General features: G+C 44.6%; 1 protein-coding gene across 1 annotated transcript in view; it reads right to left on the bottom strand.

The window, feature by feature from the left end:
• Window positions 1–18,623, bottom strand: part of BMPER (BMP binding endothelial regulator) — a 230,641-nt gene that overhangs the window by 109,497 nt on the left and 102,521 nt on the right. Inside the window, exons 7-9 of the mRNA XM_048511883.1 lie at window positions 10,564–10,663; window positions 4,737–4,846; window positions 1,375–1,515 (exon numbers count right to left, since the gene is read on the bottom strand). Coding sequence (XP_048367840.1) covers window positions 1,375–1,515; window positions 4,737–4,846; window positions 10,564–10,663 — 351 coding nt within the window. The remainder of the gene's footprint in view (window positions 1–1,374; window positions 1,516–4,736; window positions 4,847–10,563; window positions 10,664–18,623) is intronic.

The raw sequence follows: 18,623 nt of genomic DNA on the forward strand, positions 1-18,623 counted from the left end.
GCCAACCCAGAACTTCTTTGTTTTGGGAAGGCAGCAACTCAGAAAAGTTCGGAATCAGTCTTCAACTAGGAGTTGGCTTCTGATCACTACCCCCAAAGCATTTCTGTGTTCCAGCAAGTCAGGCAGACAGCAAAGTTTCAAGGACTAGGAGATATGACCCCTCCACCTTCACATTGCTGTCAACTAGCATGGTTTCTAAAGAGGGAGACAGGAAGCCCAATCCCAGTCCACTCTCATCCCCCAATCAGCTGGGAACCAGCTTCTAAACAATCTGGCCACTGTTCCCATTGTGGGGCCTGAGGTGAACAAATCTGCTAGGCTCACAATTGGAACACAAGACTTTCAGTGTTGAACACAGTACTTTCAGCTGCCAAACATGCTCCCTGGGAAATTCAGAATGACCCTATAACAGAACAGATCCAAAGAACTGTGTGACTAGTTCTCACTGCCACTGTAACGTAGGCAAAACTCTTTGGAAACTGAGAGGTGCCCACACCTCCCAATTTGCCCAAAGTGAGTCTTAACCAACCTTGCAGAATCTAACTAATGCTGAAGACAATACGTTTTATCTCATCCGGAAAAAGAGGCAATCAGCTGGGTGCTTAACAGGTTCCCTGCGAGTGAGTGCTGACTGGACTAAAAGCATTTCTTCCAATGGCTTGTAAACAGGATATCCAAGAGCTCCATAAATTGCATCCTTGTGCAATAAAAAAACCCCACAAATAAATGAAAAGAAGCATTGGCCGAGCAAATTCTGCATGCACCAGGGATTTCACTTCGGCCTCTTGACATGCAGATGGTCCGAACAGTGACAGATACCTGTTCCAGGAGAAAGTGTGTGCGGGGAGAATAAGCCCTGCGCCACTTGAAATAACAAACAAGGGCCCAACAGTACGGGAAGTGTTTTGCAGGGAATCCCCAGTGACCTTGAGTGGGAGAAGGGCAGGAGCAGAATATAGCCGCATGGATGGCTTCCAGATCCATGAAGTATTGTCTGTACTTGTGGGCTGAACTACATCCAGAAAAGCAAATTAAGCCGCTATTGGCTCAATCAGGGGAAGCTGGAAGGGGGAGGGGGGAAGTTCCCTTTTGGCTGCAGTAATGCCTACGGGCTAGAGAGAAATATCTTTTCCACGGCTGTTAGAATTTGCAAGCAAAAGTGAATCGCATAAATACAATGCATTCTATAACACGGATCAGCAGCTCAGCTATCTCCCGGGGGAGCGAGGACTGCAAAATTACCCAATCTGTACAGGTCTGCAGAATTAGCTAATTTTTCGGTCTGTGCAAAATCACAGCTCCGATTTTACAGCGACCTGATGATTATTCCAGTGTTGCCAGTTTTACCCGAGAGGCGCTTTTAAGGGCATTTACCCGGAAGATCTTGTTACCAAACTTGCACACGTTTCTTTCCTCGGGGGAGGCGAACACAACACACTCCTTGCAGCACTGATCTCTGGCTTTAAGGCACTCTCCGGGGGGTGAGCATTTCTTCTTACACACCACAGTGGAATCCTGCAAGGAAGGAAGACAAAATAGAATCCGCCAACAAACAATGACAGCACGGCTTCCTCCTCTTTTCCAAGCGTCGACTAATGGATACTCTCAGGGGCTGTTAATTTATGCCATAGCTGCACTGGTTAGGCAGTAAAAATGTACTGGATCTCTCACAGCTGTTAGGAACAAAATAATATTGTGAGGTGTAATTTCCTGTTATCCTGCACGCATTATGTGTTGTCATTCGTTTCCTACCAAGGTCTACCCAATGATCAGTTCCTTGGCTCACACTTGACTTGGTGCCTCCACTGTGGGCTTTTTCTCTTGCGCCCCCACCCCTGTGCACTTGGAAAGCTCCCTCTGTGGTCCTCAGCTGGCCAAATCTTCTCCTGGCAAGAGACGCTTCTTGTCCTGTTGCTTTCCCACAGCTCATGAGATGGTGGCAGTCTACTCTTTCTCCACAGCAGCTGGAGCATGCAAGACTGTAGCGCTGTGATGGATGGACTGAAATGTGGCACAATAGGATTATGAGGAACTAGTGACTAGACTGGTGCTTTTACCATTGGCTTGTGTTGCATGAGGTCCATCTAGGGGTAGTGGCATGATGCTCTTCAACACTGGATGCAGAATTTGTGGGATCATTAAGGCTCTAGAAGAGTTTGGATTTATATCCCCCCTTTCTCTCCTGTAGGAGACTCAAAGGGGCTTACAAATCTCCTTGCCCTTCTCCCCTCACAACAAACACCCTGTAGGTAGGGCACCCAAATCAAGAATTCTCTTCTATCACCTCTGATCTTGTTGGGAGATCAGGGGGGTCCTGGAGGTGGGTGGGTCCTGGAGGTCTTCTGACTACAGAGATCAATCAGTTCTTCTGGAGAAAACGGCTGCTTCGCAGAGTGGACTTTATAATATTATACCTCTCCAACATCTCTCCTTTCCTCAAACTCCACCTGCAAAGTTGCAGGACTTTCCCAACCCAAGCATGGCAACCCTCTTTCTATGCAAAGTTGGAATGGTAATTATATTGGTACGGCAAATGTTCATGCTCAAGCTGAGGAGATGGCTCATGCAATAGATTCAGATATCAGTAACAGATTCAAGTATCAGAACCGGAGCTACTCTATTTAAACAGGGAGATAATATAGCACATGCTTCTTGTATTTGAAAGGTGTGGTAGCATTTTACTGAGCACCAACTATGTGCATACCTAATTTGTACCTGCCTGTCAATTAAGCTCTTCTGTGCTCCTTAGCTTTGGAAATAAAGCTAGATGCCACCAGCAAAGCTAGATGCCACCAGCAACAGTGTCTTCTCTGTGCTGGTACCACATTCAAAGAACACTCTTCCTATGGCTTAGGAGCCATGTTAAAATGTCCCCCCCCCCCCACACACACACACACACTATATCTAACTCAATGGTCAAACTTTTTGCAGCCATGTGGCTCAGGTTGACTGGTGCATTTCATTCATGGGGTGAGATTTTGTTAGGAATTGGTTGTATTGTTTATTTCAATACACTTTACAATAAAAAAAGACTTTCCTAATGCTGGCATCCACTCTCTGAAAGTGGTTCCAAATGTTGTCTGCACAGTCCCAATCCCTTTAAGCTTTTGGAAAGTCTGCAAGGCCGTTTTGTTTGAAACAGTCTTTGGCTGAGGGCTTGGAATACATTTGCTTTCCGGGGGGTGCATCACTTAGGTGAACGTGCTGAAGCGTTTGTGCTTAAAAGCGTGTTGCAGTTTTCTGGGCCAGCCTGATTTCTATGCTGTTCTACCGCAGACTTCCTTAAGCTTTATGAACAGGTGGGTGGAAGGGTCCCAGATAGGTCAATCAATGGCCGTTTTATGCATGGTTGCTTTTATATTGTTTTAAAATTCAATTTGAAAGCTACCTTGAGAGTCTTTCCAGCTGAGAGTCTGCAGACTGGAAATCTTTTAAAATAAAACTCACCCTTAAAGCGTAAGCTGCCACACCCTGAAAATAGATTTCCTTTGCAGAAACACTTTCTACAGAATTGCAAGTATTAATCAATTCCGTATCATGTTTTTGTTTGCATTTCAAATAACTGCAACCCAAAATTAGCCTTGGGTGCAAAACTTAATTCTGGTACCTGAACTATAATGTCGTTTACTCCTCCTTTCAGCAGATATGTACCATATATACTCGAGTATAAGCTGACTTTTTCAGCACATTTTTAATGCTGAAAAAGCCCTCCTCGGCTTATACTCGAGTACATATGGTACCTTAATCTAAGCACAAATATGTCCACTGCCTTTTGTGGCCTTCTTGAGCAGTAGTCAAAGGCAGGCTTGCAAACCTTCTGACCCACCACACTGGACACACACCTGCTATGAATGGCAGCCCACCTGAGAGTTAATAAGAACATAAGAAAGAGCCTATCTAGTCCAGCACTCTGTTGCTTGCAGTGGCCCACCAGATGCCTTTGGAAGATCACATGAAGGATGTGAAAGCCTTCTGCTGCTGTTGCTCCTGAGCACCTGGTCTGCTAAGGCATTTGCAATCTCAGATCAAGGAGGATCAAGATAGGTAGCCATAGATCGACTTCTCTTCCATAAATCTGCCCAAGCCCCTTTTAAAGCTAGACCCAAGAGAAGGGGGCCTTCTGAAATAAACAATACAACCAATTGAAATAAACAATATAAGCAATTTCCAACAAAATAACTCCACAAAGCTAGGTCAAACACCTCATGGCCTAGTTGGTGGGTTTGCGAGTGGTCAAGCGCCTTGTGGACTTAGCACTTAGTGTGCCTTAAGCTTTACAGGCCTGCATCTGAGGATCACATGCCGAAGTCATACTTTTCAGTAGTGCTGAGAAATGGAGGCAGAAATGCAATAAGAGTCACAGGAGCTGTGTGCCCAGGGAGCTGACCCAACAGCAACAGATCTCACTCCAAACCCTGTCACACAACCTTCTTTCCTTCCTATCAGATGTAACTGAAGATCACTCAAACCATAATAAAGATGTCATTGTGTATGTGCTGACAAGTAACAGCTGCATTATGGAGATCCCAAGGTAAGAGATGATGGGAAGTGGTTTGCGATTGCCTACCTCTGCATGGGCTGAGAGAGTTCTGAGAGCACTGTGACTGGCCCAAGGTTACCCAGCAGGCTCCATGTGGCAGAGTGGAGAATTGAACCTGGTTCTCCAAATCAGAATCCACAGCTCTTAACCACTATGGCACACTGGCTCATAGAAAGGACAAGGCCCAAGGACTCACCGTGCACGTGCACTTGGTGCAATTGTCATATGCAAACGACGCCCCATTGTCATAGACATCACTGTGAAAGAGACAACTTCCAAATGGGAGATCGAACACTTTCCTCTGTCCTGGAGAGAAACAATGATAATTGAAACAGAATACAGTTGAAAGGGAGAAGGGTTGTCAACAAAACGATTCATCTGCAACTTATTACGGAACACATAGTTTTGCTTGAATCTATTTCTACCTTTGTTTAATAGCACAGTGTGCAGCAGAGAAATTCTAAAACAAAATATGAACATATGATCGTTAATTCCAATGGGCCCTCTATTCTGCTGGGAGCAGAGATCCTAGTCCTGCTGCTATCTCAGATCCTTTATACAAGGAGACACCAGGAGTTGAACCAGGAACCAACTACATGCATGAAAAGACAATCCCTCAGCATGACTACCATACTCAACTACATTTCACCTCAGCAAAGGATAGCTCTCTGAAGACTATCCATCCTCTATAACTGAATTATATAGTTCCGGGTTGGGGGGATGTTATTAGATCTCAGACGTGATATGCTCTCAGATTAACAGACCAGGAAGGCGCCACCTGTTTGCCTTTCAGATGATCTACTGTCCGACAACATTCTAGGATATATATGTATAGGATCTGGAAACAATGTGGAAGGGGCGGGTTCACATGCTGCAATAGAAACTGTTCTCCTCAAGACTGGGAGCAGAAACCACATGTCCCATGACAGTTTTCCATATGTCATCCCTTAACATCACCTAAATCAATGGGGCAAATTTGTTCCATTACTCCTGGGCCAAATGCCTCTTACGAGAGTATCCCTGATTACAGACCCAGTTCTTTAGCTCATTGTGATAACCACATTAACAAAGGTGAATATAAATTTCAGTATTTCCTTCCTCAAGTGAAAGAGAAGTTAGCAGCACTTTAAGGGGGGAAAGGTAATGCCAAAAGGTTTTAGTAAGGGTGGCCAGTGTGCACATGAAAGATTGGAGGAGACCTGAGAAACAGAGGCCCCTTCCGCATGGGCGGAATACGGCGGCCTGGGGACGGCGCGAAGCCGCCGTTTTCCAACCTCGCTTACCCAGCGAGGTTTTTGGAAAATGGCGGCTTGGAGCCGCTGCCGTGTAAAGGGCAGCGGCTCCATGGCGCCTTCCCTCCCCCCAAGTCCAGGCGACCTACCTGTCCTGCGGCCCTCTGGTGCGTCGCCGAGGCCTGGGGACACGCCCCCTCTGCCCTGCAACTCCGGAGCGGTCGTGCAGGGCAGGGGGGCGTGTCCCCTGGCCTCAGCGACGTGCCGGAGGAAGCCGCGAGGACAGGTGGAAGCTGTTGCCGTACTATTAAGCTGATGGCACAGCTCTGCTGTTCTGGGACCGTTCATGCGAACGGTCCCAGAGGGGTCGGGTCAGCGTCATCTACGCCGACCCGACCCCTTCCACTGCCGTGCGGAAGGGGCCAGAGAGTGTGCATACTATGTACACAGACCTGCTGTCTTAGACAAGCACTGCAATTCTAAGCAGGATTACAACCCTTATAAATTCTTTGGCACCGTATGTCTCTTAAAAGAGACAATAAAGAAAACTCTAGAAGAACGTTTAGAACTTCTTGGAAGATGAAGCTCTCTCCTTCTTCTCAAAGGCATGGAACACTTTATTTGTGCAAAGCAGTTACATTCCTAGAGCTTTTCCCAACACTGCACGAAAAATCACAGAGTCCACCTTGCATAGGCAGAGGATTTTTGAGGGCTTATCACAACCACTGTTTATATGTACCTCCACAACTGGGATGAAAGGGGTGCTTGTCTACAGTGGCTTGGGCATTTGGTTTTGTTTTTTAAATTCTTTTTAATTTTTCTTCAGAGTTGCTTTATTTACATAAGGAGAGCAGCAGGGTGAAGGTGACATGCTGGACAAAGATGACGTGCTGTTCAGTGACTTGCCGGACATCTTGCTCCTTGAGATTAGGAATGGTTTTTTTTCTCCTCCAGATTTTTCTCTAGATTTGGCAGTTTCAAACAATCAGGTCTTCTTAACTTCCAGTAGATGTCTGTTTTGATGATCCATAGGTCATAGTAGGGGTTTTAAGCAGAACTTCCAAAGATCCCAAGGAAAAAAATATGGGACGGCAGGGGAGGGTCGTTCCTGTGTGATAAATGTCCCCGAGTCCCAGAGAAAGAGTACAAGCAGAGAGGATGAGGCCGTACAGTTTTGGCTGGCAGAGCAGTAATAGTTATAGGAGCCAGCACAAAATCATTTCAAAGAAAAAAGGTCCAGCAGTGGTTTGGGCCTTTTGGTTCAGCCCCAGTGAACCTCTGACAAATCTCATCTACTGTATATTGAACTGCATTCTGAATGATTCCCCACCTGCACCGTAAAACGAATCCTTACAAGCACATGGTCTTTAAAACAGCTCAGTGTTTCCTGAAAAGCAATCTCCTTGATGTAATGTTTTGAGTTAGAAAACAGTAATCACCAAGTGATGATGTGCACCAGCCCAGGAGATAATTCAGTACAACTTTTATGGCATGCCAGCCAAGTCTTGCAGGATATGAAAAAGCCCAGCCAACGCCAAGGCTGTCCTATGAAAATCGGTTCAAGATGTTCAGAAATCCCAAATGGGACAACACATCCTTTGCATCGCTGCGTACTGCATGAAAGCATATTATATTGGTCTGGCAAGACTGGAAACGATAGACGAGTTATCTAGTTTTTTTGGTCCCAAAGGGCGGTTATATCATTCCAGTCCTCATTTAGGATGCAGATAAATCTAGAAACAGGCCCAGCCAGATGGTATTTTGCCACCCCAAGCAGATGTACTGCACAAGAGACAAGCCCCTGAACCTCTGTAATATCACAAGAGATGATGATGAAGATGATGAAGCACAACGGTTGGACTGGGTAAAAATGACAGTGATCCCAGGATACGTGTTCCGGGTGCCACATGGCTTTGGTCATCTAAAAATGTTGTTAGAATTCCTTCACCAATCAGGCTTCTTACATGTAAAAACCATTTGGCCTTTTCGGAGAGATACCTTCATGTTCTGAGTATGAAAGCTTCAGTTTCCAGATATATTTATGCCTCGCGGCTTTAGATAGTTCATAAGCCAACATTTTGTTTTAAGTCCAGAAATTACATTTGGTTCTTCAGCAATTCAATGTATGGCTATTTTCAAAATTAAGCTGGCAAGACTTCTCCATTCCTAGGGAGGTGGGTTGTGAGTAACTTAGAAGAGACCAAGTTATCTCAGCTCCCAACATACATGCAAATTGGAGCTGGTGAAGACCACATAAGCTAGCCCACTAGGAAAAAATAGAAGCCCAGACGCTTGAGCAACAGTGCTTCCTACTAGGTGCCCAGAGTTCTTTTATACCTGCCTACAGAGGATCGACTGCTCCCTTGCAGTTCTGATATGACTGAGATAATTGCTCATATTGCTCATAATTGCCTTACGCGGCCTGGGACCTTCGTATCTTCGGGACCGCATCACCCCACATGTCCCAATACGGCCTCTTCGTTCAGCAGAGGCCAATTTACTGGTGGTCCCTGGCCCCTCGATGATACGGCTGGCCTCCACGCGGGCCAGGGCCTTTACAGCCCTGGCCCCAGCCTGGTGGAACGCTCTTCCACCAGCTGTCCAGGCCCTGCGGGACCTTACAGAATTCCGCAGGGCCTGTAAGACGGAGCTGTTCCGCCGGGCCTTTGGAGGTACCAGCCGTTGATGGTGCGCCCCCCCCCCCATCTGTGCCTTTGCCATCTCGGGATTTGCTGCCCTTCCCTCTCTGAAAGAGGGTGAAATTAGACTGTCGGACGCCATCTTACAAACTAATTTAATTATTCTTTTTAGTCCTTTATCTACTGCTGCTTTTAAAGGTTTTAACTGTTTTTATCTGTATACAATGGTTATCGTGTTGTACAAAGCCCAGAGCCCCTAGGGGATGGGGCAGTCTAAAAATCTGAAAAATAAATAAATAAATAAAATATTTACTTCACTATGAATTCTATCAGAAATTAGGAGCTGCCTAATTTTGCCTTTGTGGTCTAGGCTTCCTAGATTTGATGATGATGCCTTAGTGAAATTCTTGTCTGTGGATAAAAGATCCTACCACCTCTTATACAGGGGTGAAGTTGTGCCATAATGCTAGCAGAATGCAGACATCTCTAATTGGTGACAAGTGATATACAAATTTGCTTCCGTGTTGTCATTTTTCAATTTTCTATGTAATGTTGCTTGCAAATAAATAAATTGAGACGTTTCACAGTGCTCACAGACAACAGCTACGTCCATTTTAATGTTCTCTGGAAAACGGTCCATTTTTTTCAAAAATCAGAGGTTCATTTTCAAGAATCATCTCCATCAAAAATGGCAAAAGAATGAACGGCAGAAGGATATTGCCTCATTCTTATTTGGGGAAAACAAGTGCACATAAAACAGTTTGTTCAAACCAGTTTCTGAGTATGTTTGCTTATTTTCTAAAATGAAACAAAACTAAACTCTTTCTCACAATACTAGAACCAGGGAGCATACATTGAAAATGCTGGGGGGAAGAATTAGGACTAATAAAAGGAAACACTTCTTCACGCAACGTTTGATTGGTGTTTGGAATATGCTGCCACAGGAGGCGGTGATGGCCACTAACCTGGATAGCTTTTAAAAGGGACAGATTTATGGAGGAGAAGTCGATCTCTGGCTACCAATCTTGATCCTTCTTGATCTGAGGTTGCAAATGCCTTAGGAGACCAGGTGCTCAGGAGCAGCAGCAGCAGAAGGCCATTACTTTCACCTCCTGCATGTGAGCTCCCAAAGGCACCTGGTGGGCCACTGCGAGTAGCAGAGTGTTGGACTAGATGGACTCTGGTCTGATCCAGCAGGCTCTTTCTTATGTTCTTATGTTCTTAAACATATATGTCCAAGACTGAAACAGATATTAGCATAGTTCCTGCAGTAAATATCCACTGGCAGAAGTTATTTCCATCTGTGCAACAGGACTTCCCCACTTCCCCCAAATGCTTTCCAAAATGCAGCTCCCTAGAGACAGGGGACCCTCAAAATCAACATGAAGGAAAAACTGGGGCATGCAGAAAGCAGCCACAAGCACAGATCCTTCTATTAGCAGAAATTGACCATAAGATCCAAACCAACTTTTTCCATAACTACAATTTACCATTCTGTAGGGGAAGTTCTCCGTCTGCTTATTTTACCAGCATACTTTTTGTGTTTGCTGTTAATAAAGCAATATAAGACCATTCACCATATAACTTATCACAAGTTTTACTTGAAGAATGTGAAAAGAATTGTGTCGTACAGATACAGTGGAACCTCAGTTTTCATTGCCTTCGGTTTTCATCGGTTTCAGTTTTCATCGATTTTTTCAGTGAAAGATTTGCCTCGGTTTTCATCGATTTGCCTCGGTTTTCATCGATTTGCAGTAAGGTGCAGGGGTTTGTGGAGAAAAATCACCCAGACAAAGCTGTTGCAGGCCATGTCTTGCCCCATTTCAGACAAATCTTAAAGAGGCGTCAGAAACAGACCTCTTTGGACAGCATTGGTCCACTGGCTCTGAAGCTAGTCCTAGTGTTATTGTTTGTTACTGTTTTCAGCATTAAACACTATGTTTATTCACCAAAAAATGTGTTTTTGGTATGTTTTTTGGAGTGCCTAGAACGGATTAATTGGATTTACATTGATTCCTATGGAAAAGTTTGCCTCGGTTTTCATCGGTTTCGGTTTTCAGCGATTCTTTTTGGATGGACTACCAACAAAAACTGAGGTCCACTGTATATAAACGACAGCGCATGCAATATACCTGGGTGAATAACCACTCACCTAAACATTTTGGGCAACACTGTCCTGACGGAATGTGACTGAGGTGCTGGGGACACGAAAGAACAGGACACACTTCTTGTAGGCACTGCGTCCTTCCACCCTAAATGAAAACAGGGACAGTTCAGAGAACATCTGTAAGCTCTGAGAACATGCAGAATGAAGCATAGCCTCAGCAATACTACTCCAGGTAGATGTTTACATGCCAACACTTGTAAGACATTTATGCAGCACACTTCCAGCCTTCAAAGCAATCATTTCCTCCAGGGGAACTGAACTTTGTAGCCTCAAGATCAGTTGTAATCCAGAAGATTTCCAGGCCATGCCAGGAGGCTGGCAGCCCTATCATTAACAGAGGCACTACGTCAACGGTTAGAATTCAGGGCCCCTCATATATGAAGAAGAACCACAGATCTCTCCAATTAGCTCATGACAGGGCCTGAGACTTACACATTGCCTCATTACAGAGCCTGGGACTTACATTCAGTTTAAAATTGTACCCAGTCATTTGAAATTATACAATCCTGTGAGCTACCTCTGGATCCAAAAGTCAGTATATATATTAAAATCCACAGTTCTTCTTTAACACTTCCATGTCACTAGTTCCAAATATTTCTGTTGATAATAAATGATATATACATAACATATTAAAAATGAAGAGGAAAATTTCCATCAACATTAACTCTTCTTAGTGCTAGTTCTTACATTGTATCATGGATATGAGGAGAACACACCAGATACAACAATTAAAATGTTTGAGGCCCCTTCCACACATACAGAATAATGCACTTTCAACCCACTTTCAATGCACTTTTGCAGTTGGATTTTACTGTGTGAAATAGCAAAATCTACTTGCAAACAACTGTGAAAGTGGATTGAAAGTGTATTATTCTGCATGTGCGGAAGGGGCCTCAAAGAGGCAACATATGGATTCTACCTGTGCATGTAGCCTGTCAGGTAAAATGGCAATCGATTGTACATGTCAGATCACATGTAGCGAATATTAAAATGTGACAACTGAAACAGCAACTTATAAAGCAGGTGCAGGGGAGAAAGGATGGGAAAAACTTAACTCAGCATAAGAACGGATCTTGAGAAAAATATGTTTTTAAAATAATGAACTAGACTGGGAGTTGTATGGTACAACACAGAATAAAGGTCTTGGGAATCAAGGAGAAAGGGTGAAGGTCAAATTGTGAGAGAAATATTGTTTTGGCCAACTCAGCTCTTTGAATGAAATATTATCAACATTTGAATAGCCCAGAGAGGCCCCGTAAAGGATCACGGTTCAACTGCTGCACATTGTGCATTAAAAAGAAAAGATTATTTTTTTCCTCAAGGAGATATCTGTTTAAACAATATTCTATGGGGTTTTTTTTTCATTTCAGAAGGGAAGAAATCATTGTTGATGATGGGGACTACAAGGTTAAGGAAGAATGAGAAGCAGACGGGAGAAACCCCCTTATACATCTCTACCCGGCGGCCAAACGTCTTCTATAAACAGTTCCTTACTCCCACTTGGTCCACCACAAAGAACTGCAATCAACTCATATTCTTTAAAAAAAAAAAATCTTTGTCCCAGATAATCTAATCTAAATTTCCTGTGTAGTTCATAATTTAAAGCAGTAGAAGCAGCCAGCAATAAACTCCACACTCCGAGATGCTGGATGAATGAAAGAATTATGAGTTGTCCACAGCCACATGCACACAGAACGCTTCTCTAAACACTCTGGAGAAACATGTAATATAAAGCCCATCTCTCCACAGTACAAAGGAGAAAGCTTTGATGTGTGGGGCGCAGGCAGATGCATTCTGCCGTTCATATGAAGAAATCAACGCACCATCTTCTTTGCCACACACATACTGCTTGCAAGACGTTTAGATGCTAAATGCTCTGAAAAGAATAAAGCTTGCTTCCTCCCCATCTCTGCCTTGCCCAAAGAGACTTGGTACAACATCCTGAACATATACAGCTTGGGGCTGTGCTTGTAACCCTTTCAACATAGCATCTGGGGATCCATGGTATATTGCTGCTCTGAATTATGCAGGAACAGATCCCCCCCCCCCCCCCCCCCCATTTAGGTCACTCAAAGAACAGATCTTTCGGAAGAATATGCAGGTGCAATTATGAGAGAATGAAACCTACAGCTTTTGGAAAATGGTGCGATCGTTGTTTTCACTGTGAAAGAATCTTTAAAAATGGGGGGGCCCTCAAAGGGTCACATGAGGTCCAAGAGACTATTGGGTGGATGTCAGGCAAAGGGGGAAACAGCCCCAAGGGTATAACGCCACAGAGACCCCCTCCAAACCTGCCATTGCCTCCTGAGGGCGAGAGCCACCCGGGTGGATCCTTTCCCAATAACCACATCACACATTTTGCTGGGATAAACATTTTGGCCATAGCCATTTTATTGACCAAACAATACAGAAGCGTGAGGCGTAGCATGGGTCTTGATCGGGCCAATCAGCTTCCTAGCGAAGCTCCCACGGGCGGATTCCCAACGTTGGGCTTCACTCAGCTACGGGCTCTGCTGGGCGGACGCTCCTGGCCAGAGTTGTTCCCTGTTTGTCAGTTCAGCAGGGCGGTTGCCTCTTGCCGCCTTCGGCACTACCAGATCAATACCCATGTGCTACCGCCCAATGGCTTTGACAAGAAACAAGCTTCACCATAATAAATTGGGAGCGGTGGGTGGGCAACTCATCGGCTGGCCGGAGTACATGGCCAGCACAAAGGAGGGTTGTCCCCTTTAAAGGTTCTTTCAGCCCTCCTTCCCATGCGATGTCAGCCCTGGCCCAACATGGGCCAGTTGAGCGGAGGCAGCTGCCCTGGATCCACCCCTATCCTCCCCGCAGAGGCAACCGCGGCTGGTGGGTGATTCACAGCTGTCTTTTTCTCCAGGGAAATTGATTACTGCAATCTGGAGATCAGATGTAATTTTGGGAGATCTCTCAGCCCCACCTGGAGTTTGGCAACCTTACTGCTGGAAGGGGGTAGTATTTTTGAATGCTGAGAAAATGTCATGTTGTATTAATAATTTCATGTGGATTTTTTCACTAAGGGGAGCCAAAATTCTTGTTATCTACTACTATGAAAGGCACAGGAGCATCTTCTGTATGCAGTTATCCAGATGTTAGGGAAGTGGCTGGACCTTAGATGACAACTGGATTAAAGAAGTGGAATGAGATGCCAATGAAGTGGCACGCTTCTGCTCTTAGTTTCAATTTCTTGTTTGACAGCAAGCTCTGATTAGCAGTAACTGTGATTATGCTGGTCTAGAAGTCACAAAAAGTCACAGCGATCATTCATCAGAAAAGGGAGAAGGAAGGAAATTTTACAGGCGGGGAAGGGAGGAATGGAAAGTTCATGAGTCCACAACATGTTCCCACCAGTCATACGATGCTCCTGTCCTTATTAGTTAATATTAGCTATTACCAAGCGTGATCAAGTACTTGTGTGCTTGACAAACAGGAACGAAAGGTCCCTGCCTTAAAAACTGAATAACTGAAATTAAATTTTGACAGTGGATTTAACAGGCATGAGTCCCAAGCATTCATGGAAACAAATTATGTCTCCAAAGTCACCTTGCAACAGAATAAACCATTGTTTTATAATCATTTCCAAATTTTAAAAATTTGGATGGGCCACTGTGAGTAGCAGAGTGCTGGACTAGATGGACTCTGGTCTGATCCAGCAAGCTAGTTCTTATGTCCTTATGGATGCAGATCACTAGGAAGACAGGTTTGATCTGAGCATGTCTTATGTCAAACCAAGGCCCTCTCCACACGAATCCCCCCATTTCTCCACACTCAACCTCCTGAAACAGTTCCTGGCCACCATTTTGTTATCATTCTGAGTTTTTAAAAAAATTCTCAGTGGATTCAGTGCTACGATTCTTCAAAGTCTCATGCTGAGATCCCCATGGGTTGTTTACATGAGACTTCAGAGATTCACCTTCTTAAATATTTTTATAATGACAAAAGTAAACATGCAAGCTGACTGAGTGAGCTCAGAAAATGGTTTTAAGGTAGAAGTCTGTGGACTGAAGAGAGGTGTGAGAAATGTTTTAAAGAGATCCGCTCAGTAAGTTAAAATGCAGTAAAAATGTTTCCACAAAAGAATTGCTGAAGAGGATGCATATAGAACTTTTGAGGCTGGCAATAAAACATTTTGAGGGGGGAAACATGCAGAATTCCATAGAGGAAATGTTTTACTTCCAGCCTCAAAACATTTTGTTTTGGTTGTCCAGAATGCAGAGGCGTATCAAGGGGAAATGGAGCTTGGGGCAAAATCTGAGTTCCCCACCTCCACCCCCAGCTCCATTTTCCTTAGACACGGAGGGGAGAGAGAGAGATTGCGCATCTGCTGATCTCACGTAGGAGGGCCAGGTTGGCAACAGTGCCCAGGTCTACCACCCAAAGCCAGTGAGGCACCCAGGTTTACCACCTGGAGCCAGCAATAGTACCCTGGTCAACCACCCGGGGCCAATGAACACAGCCTGGGGCCAATGCCCCCAACATGATTCGATGGTGTGTGCCCAGGGACATGTGACACCACCCTGCCAGAAGGGGCCCAAAATAATCTCCTTCTACAAGTTCAACACAAAATGAAGACTGCTGAGACCACAAATCTTAGTTTTACATGCATACTGAAATACTGGGGATCACACTGTTTCCAGCCTTAAAAGGGGTGTGTTTTTTACCATCTCATGCATGAGTGACGCTGAATGTAAATCATTGATGATGAAGAAGAATGAGAAAGAGAAATGACATACACAGCAACCCGTTTTGCACAAACTAACATAAATGTCACAATGAGAAAATGCTGGCCTATTATTTATTTACTTCATTTATACCCCAACTTTCTACCCAATGGGAACCCAAGGCAGCTCACACTGTTCTCCTCTCCTCCATTTTACCCTCACAACAAGCCTGTGAAGTAGGTTAGGCTGAGAGTGCATGACCGCTCCAAGATCACCTAGCAAGCTTCCATGGCAGAGTGCAGATTCAAACCGAGGGTCTCCCAGATCCTTATTCTACACTGCAACCACTAAACCACACTATACCTAATGCAACTGTCTTCTTTGAGCACAAAATATGCAACTTCCCCCAGGGTGTGCCAAGTAAAAATAGATCCTAAATTACAGCATCTAAATGTGAGAATAAATACTCACTTGGTTGTGTGGTCACACACACACACACACACACACACACACACACAGATGTTGTCTATATATAGCTAATGCTGGAATAACACTGTGGTAGGACATGCCACCAGACCCCCTGGAAGTGGTCTGCCCAGTTGGCTTGCTTGTTGTAATTCTAGGAGCTTCTTGTTCATGCAGACGTTGTTCATGCGGACGTTGGAACCAAAAGTGACTGTAGCCGTGATCTTCTTTTGGAATTAAGCATGGTGTGGTTACATCCAGCTGCAACAGAATTATTTGGGCTGTCCATCAACCAGTAATTTAGATCAAAAGGAAGCCACGGAATTACAGCCATGCTTCTCAACAACTGGCAAACGTGCCGGAGTTTGTGGTGCCGCGCGCCAAATCGCTGCGGCTGTTTGTTGTCTATTCTAGTTTCCTAGGCCTGTGCTTCCTGAGATCACAAAAATACATTTCAGCATCTTGAACTGATAGCCAATGTGCCTCACAATGATGCCAAAGAATAGTCTTTTAGTGGAGCTAAACCCCAAACACCAGCAGTCTATTGACTGATAAAGCTTTAAAGCATGAATAAAATATTCTAACACTTTAACTCCATTTAATTCTGTCCTATTCTTAACGCAATCACTAGGAGAGCCTATGCTCAGTTCCGTCATCTTGATAAACTACAGTTGGACTAAGGATAATTTTGAATCAAACCATGGTTTGAGCTGCTGAACATAGAAGTAGCATGATTTACAGTGCAATGCTAAACCGTGACACCCTTCTAACACCACTTAAATTAATGGATTTAGAAGGGTTTAACTCCATTCAGGATTATACAGCTGGATGTGTTTTTTTGGTTTCCTCTTTCAGTTTTTCATCACTCCATTGTATAATTCCACCCTTCCCATATCCGTAATGCAAAAGCCTCTAAAAACTGGCCAATAGTCAAAAATATGATTTCTCAATTAAGAGATTATGCCTCAACCATTCTCAGTATAAACAAGGGAATGCAATCCCACTTCAAGCCACAGTTTCTGAAACTGGTTTGCCAACTATGTACAAACTATCACTTGTTGGTTTCAGTTTCATCCCAAAATACTGTTGGCCTATCTTGAAACCACCTTGGGCTTTAGTTAACGTAGGATAGAAATTTAAAAAGAGCGAAAACATTCATAAGAAAATGAATTCTTTGTGTCGGTTTTCACTGTGGCAAATGTGGAGCAGTTTCCGACGCTGGGGCTGCATTGTCAGGAAAGGTTGGAAGAATTGAGTCAAACAGAGAAAACAAAGATGAAGATTGTTGCTTTCCTGATAAACATATGCTACTTATCACGAAAACCTGACTCCAATTCAGAGGACTGCCAATGCAACATAAGTTTTTAAAAGGGGATCCAGAGGAGTCCCAGGAAATGACAGGCTAGGTAGCTACATACAGATGAATTGGTAGAAAACTAGCATATGAGGTCCAGGTTGATTGCCCTCTTCCGCCTATCCTGCATGTGATGTTTTTGTTAGTGCAACACTCTACTGCCAACTCCCTTCCTCAATAAGTGAATCAGATAAATAGATAGATAGGCAGGCAGGCAGGCAGGCAAACAGGCAGGCAGGCAGGCAAAGAGGCACGATGGAAAGTACTGTCAAGTCACAGTTGACTTATGGTGACCCCATAGCATTTTCAAGACAAGAGAACAACCGGTTTCCCATTGCCTGCCTCTGTGTAGCAGCCTTGGGCTTCCTTGGTGGCCAAATATTAGCCATGGCTGGCCCCTATTTAGCCCTTAAGAGCTGATGAGATTGCACTATTCTGAGCCATCTAGGCCAGGGAACATATTAATTTATTTATTTTTATTTATTTTTTGAATTTGTAGACCGCCCCATCCCCGAGAGGCTCTGGGCGGTGCACAACAATATTCATTACAATCAGTAAAATTATTAAACCAATAAAATCTATTAAAATCTATTAAAGGCAGCGGTCAATACAAAGGTATCAGGCACCCCAAAACCCAATTTAATTAAAGGCCTCCCTAAGGAAAGGGAACAGCCGGACTCCCCTCTAAGAGGGTAGCATATGGTGGTAATCGAATAGAGAGAGAGGGGGCGCACATTTCAGCGACTGGACACTCCAAAGGCCCGGCGGAACAACTCAGTCTTACAGGCCCTGCAGAACTCACCAAGGTCCCGCAGGGCCCGGACAGCTGGAGGAAGAGTGTTCCACCAGGCCGGGCCCAGGGCTGTGAAAGTCCCCTGGCCCGTGGTGGAGTGCCAGCCGCATCAATTGAGAGCCAGGAACCACTAGTACAATTGGCTTCCTCTGCTGAGTTGCAGAGAGGCTTCGAGAGTAGGGGCATATGGGGTAATGCGGTCTCTAAGGTACGAGGGTCCCAGGCCACGTAAGGCCTTAAAGGTCAAAACCCACACCTTGAAAATGATTCGGAATTCCACTGGAATTTTTTTTAAATCTTGGTAATTTCAAGTAGAATCATAAGCAAAGAATAACCTTTGGTAAATTCTTCCCTGAACATTTTCAAGAACTGAAGGAATTATTCCAAAACAGAAGGAACCATTTTTGCAGAAAATGAGACACGCCCCCTCCCACGATGTTCCCAGTAACATTCAGCCCAAGGTGCGCACCTCCCTAGCTGCGTGCTCCGAGAAACAGTACGTGTACAGAAAAGAAAATGGGGACATTTTTGGGACTCCACTCCCGATCAATCCAACCAAAATGGCACTCAGTTGACACCATGGGTGGAAAACATGCTTGAGGGAACATTTGGGGAAGGGCGGGATGTCACGCCGATCGGCAGCTCAGCAGAAATGAAACTGATATGACATCAGGCAGGGAGATCAGGAGGCAGGACAGGAAAAATAAACTGGTTTTGCTCCCGTGGTGTTCCCACAGAAGCAGACTCAACG

The sequence above is a fragment of the Sphaerodactylus townsendi genome, linkage group LG11 (assembly GCF_021028975.2).
Source record: "Sphaerodactylus townsendi isolate TG3544 linkage group LG11, MPM_Stown_v2.3, whole genome shotgun sequence".
Taxonomy (NCBI): domain Eukaryota; kingdom Metazoa; phylum Chordata; class Lepidosauria; order Squamata; family Sphaerodactylidae; genus Sphaerodactylus; species Sphaerodactylus townsendi.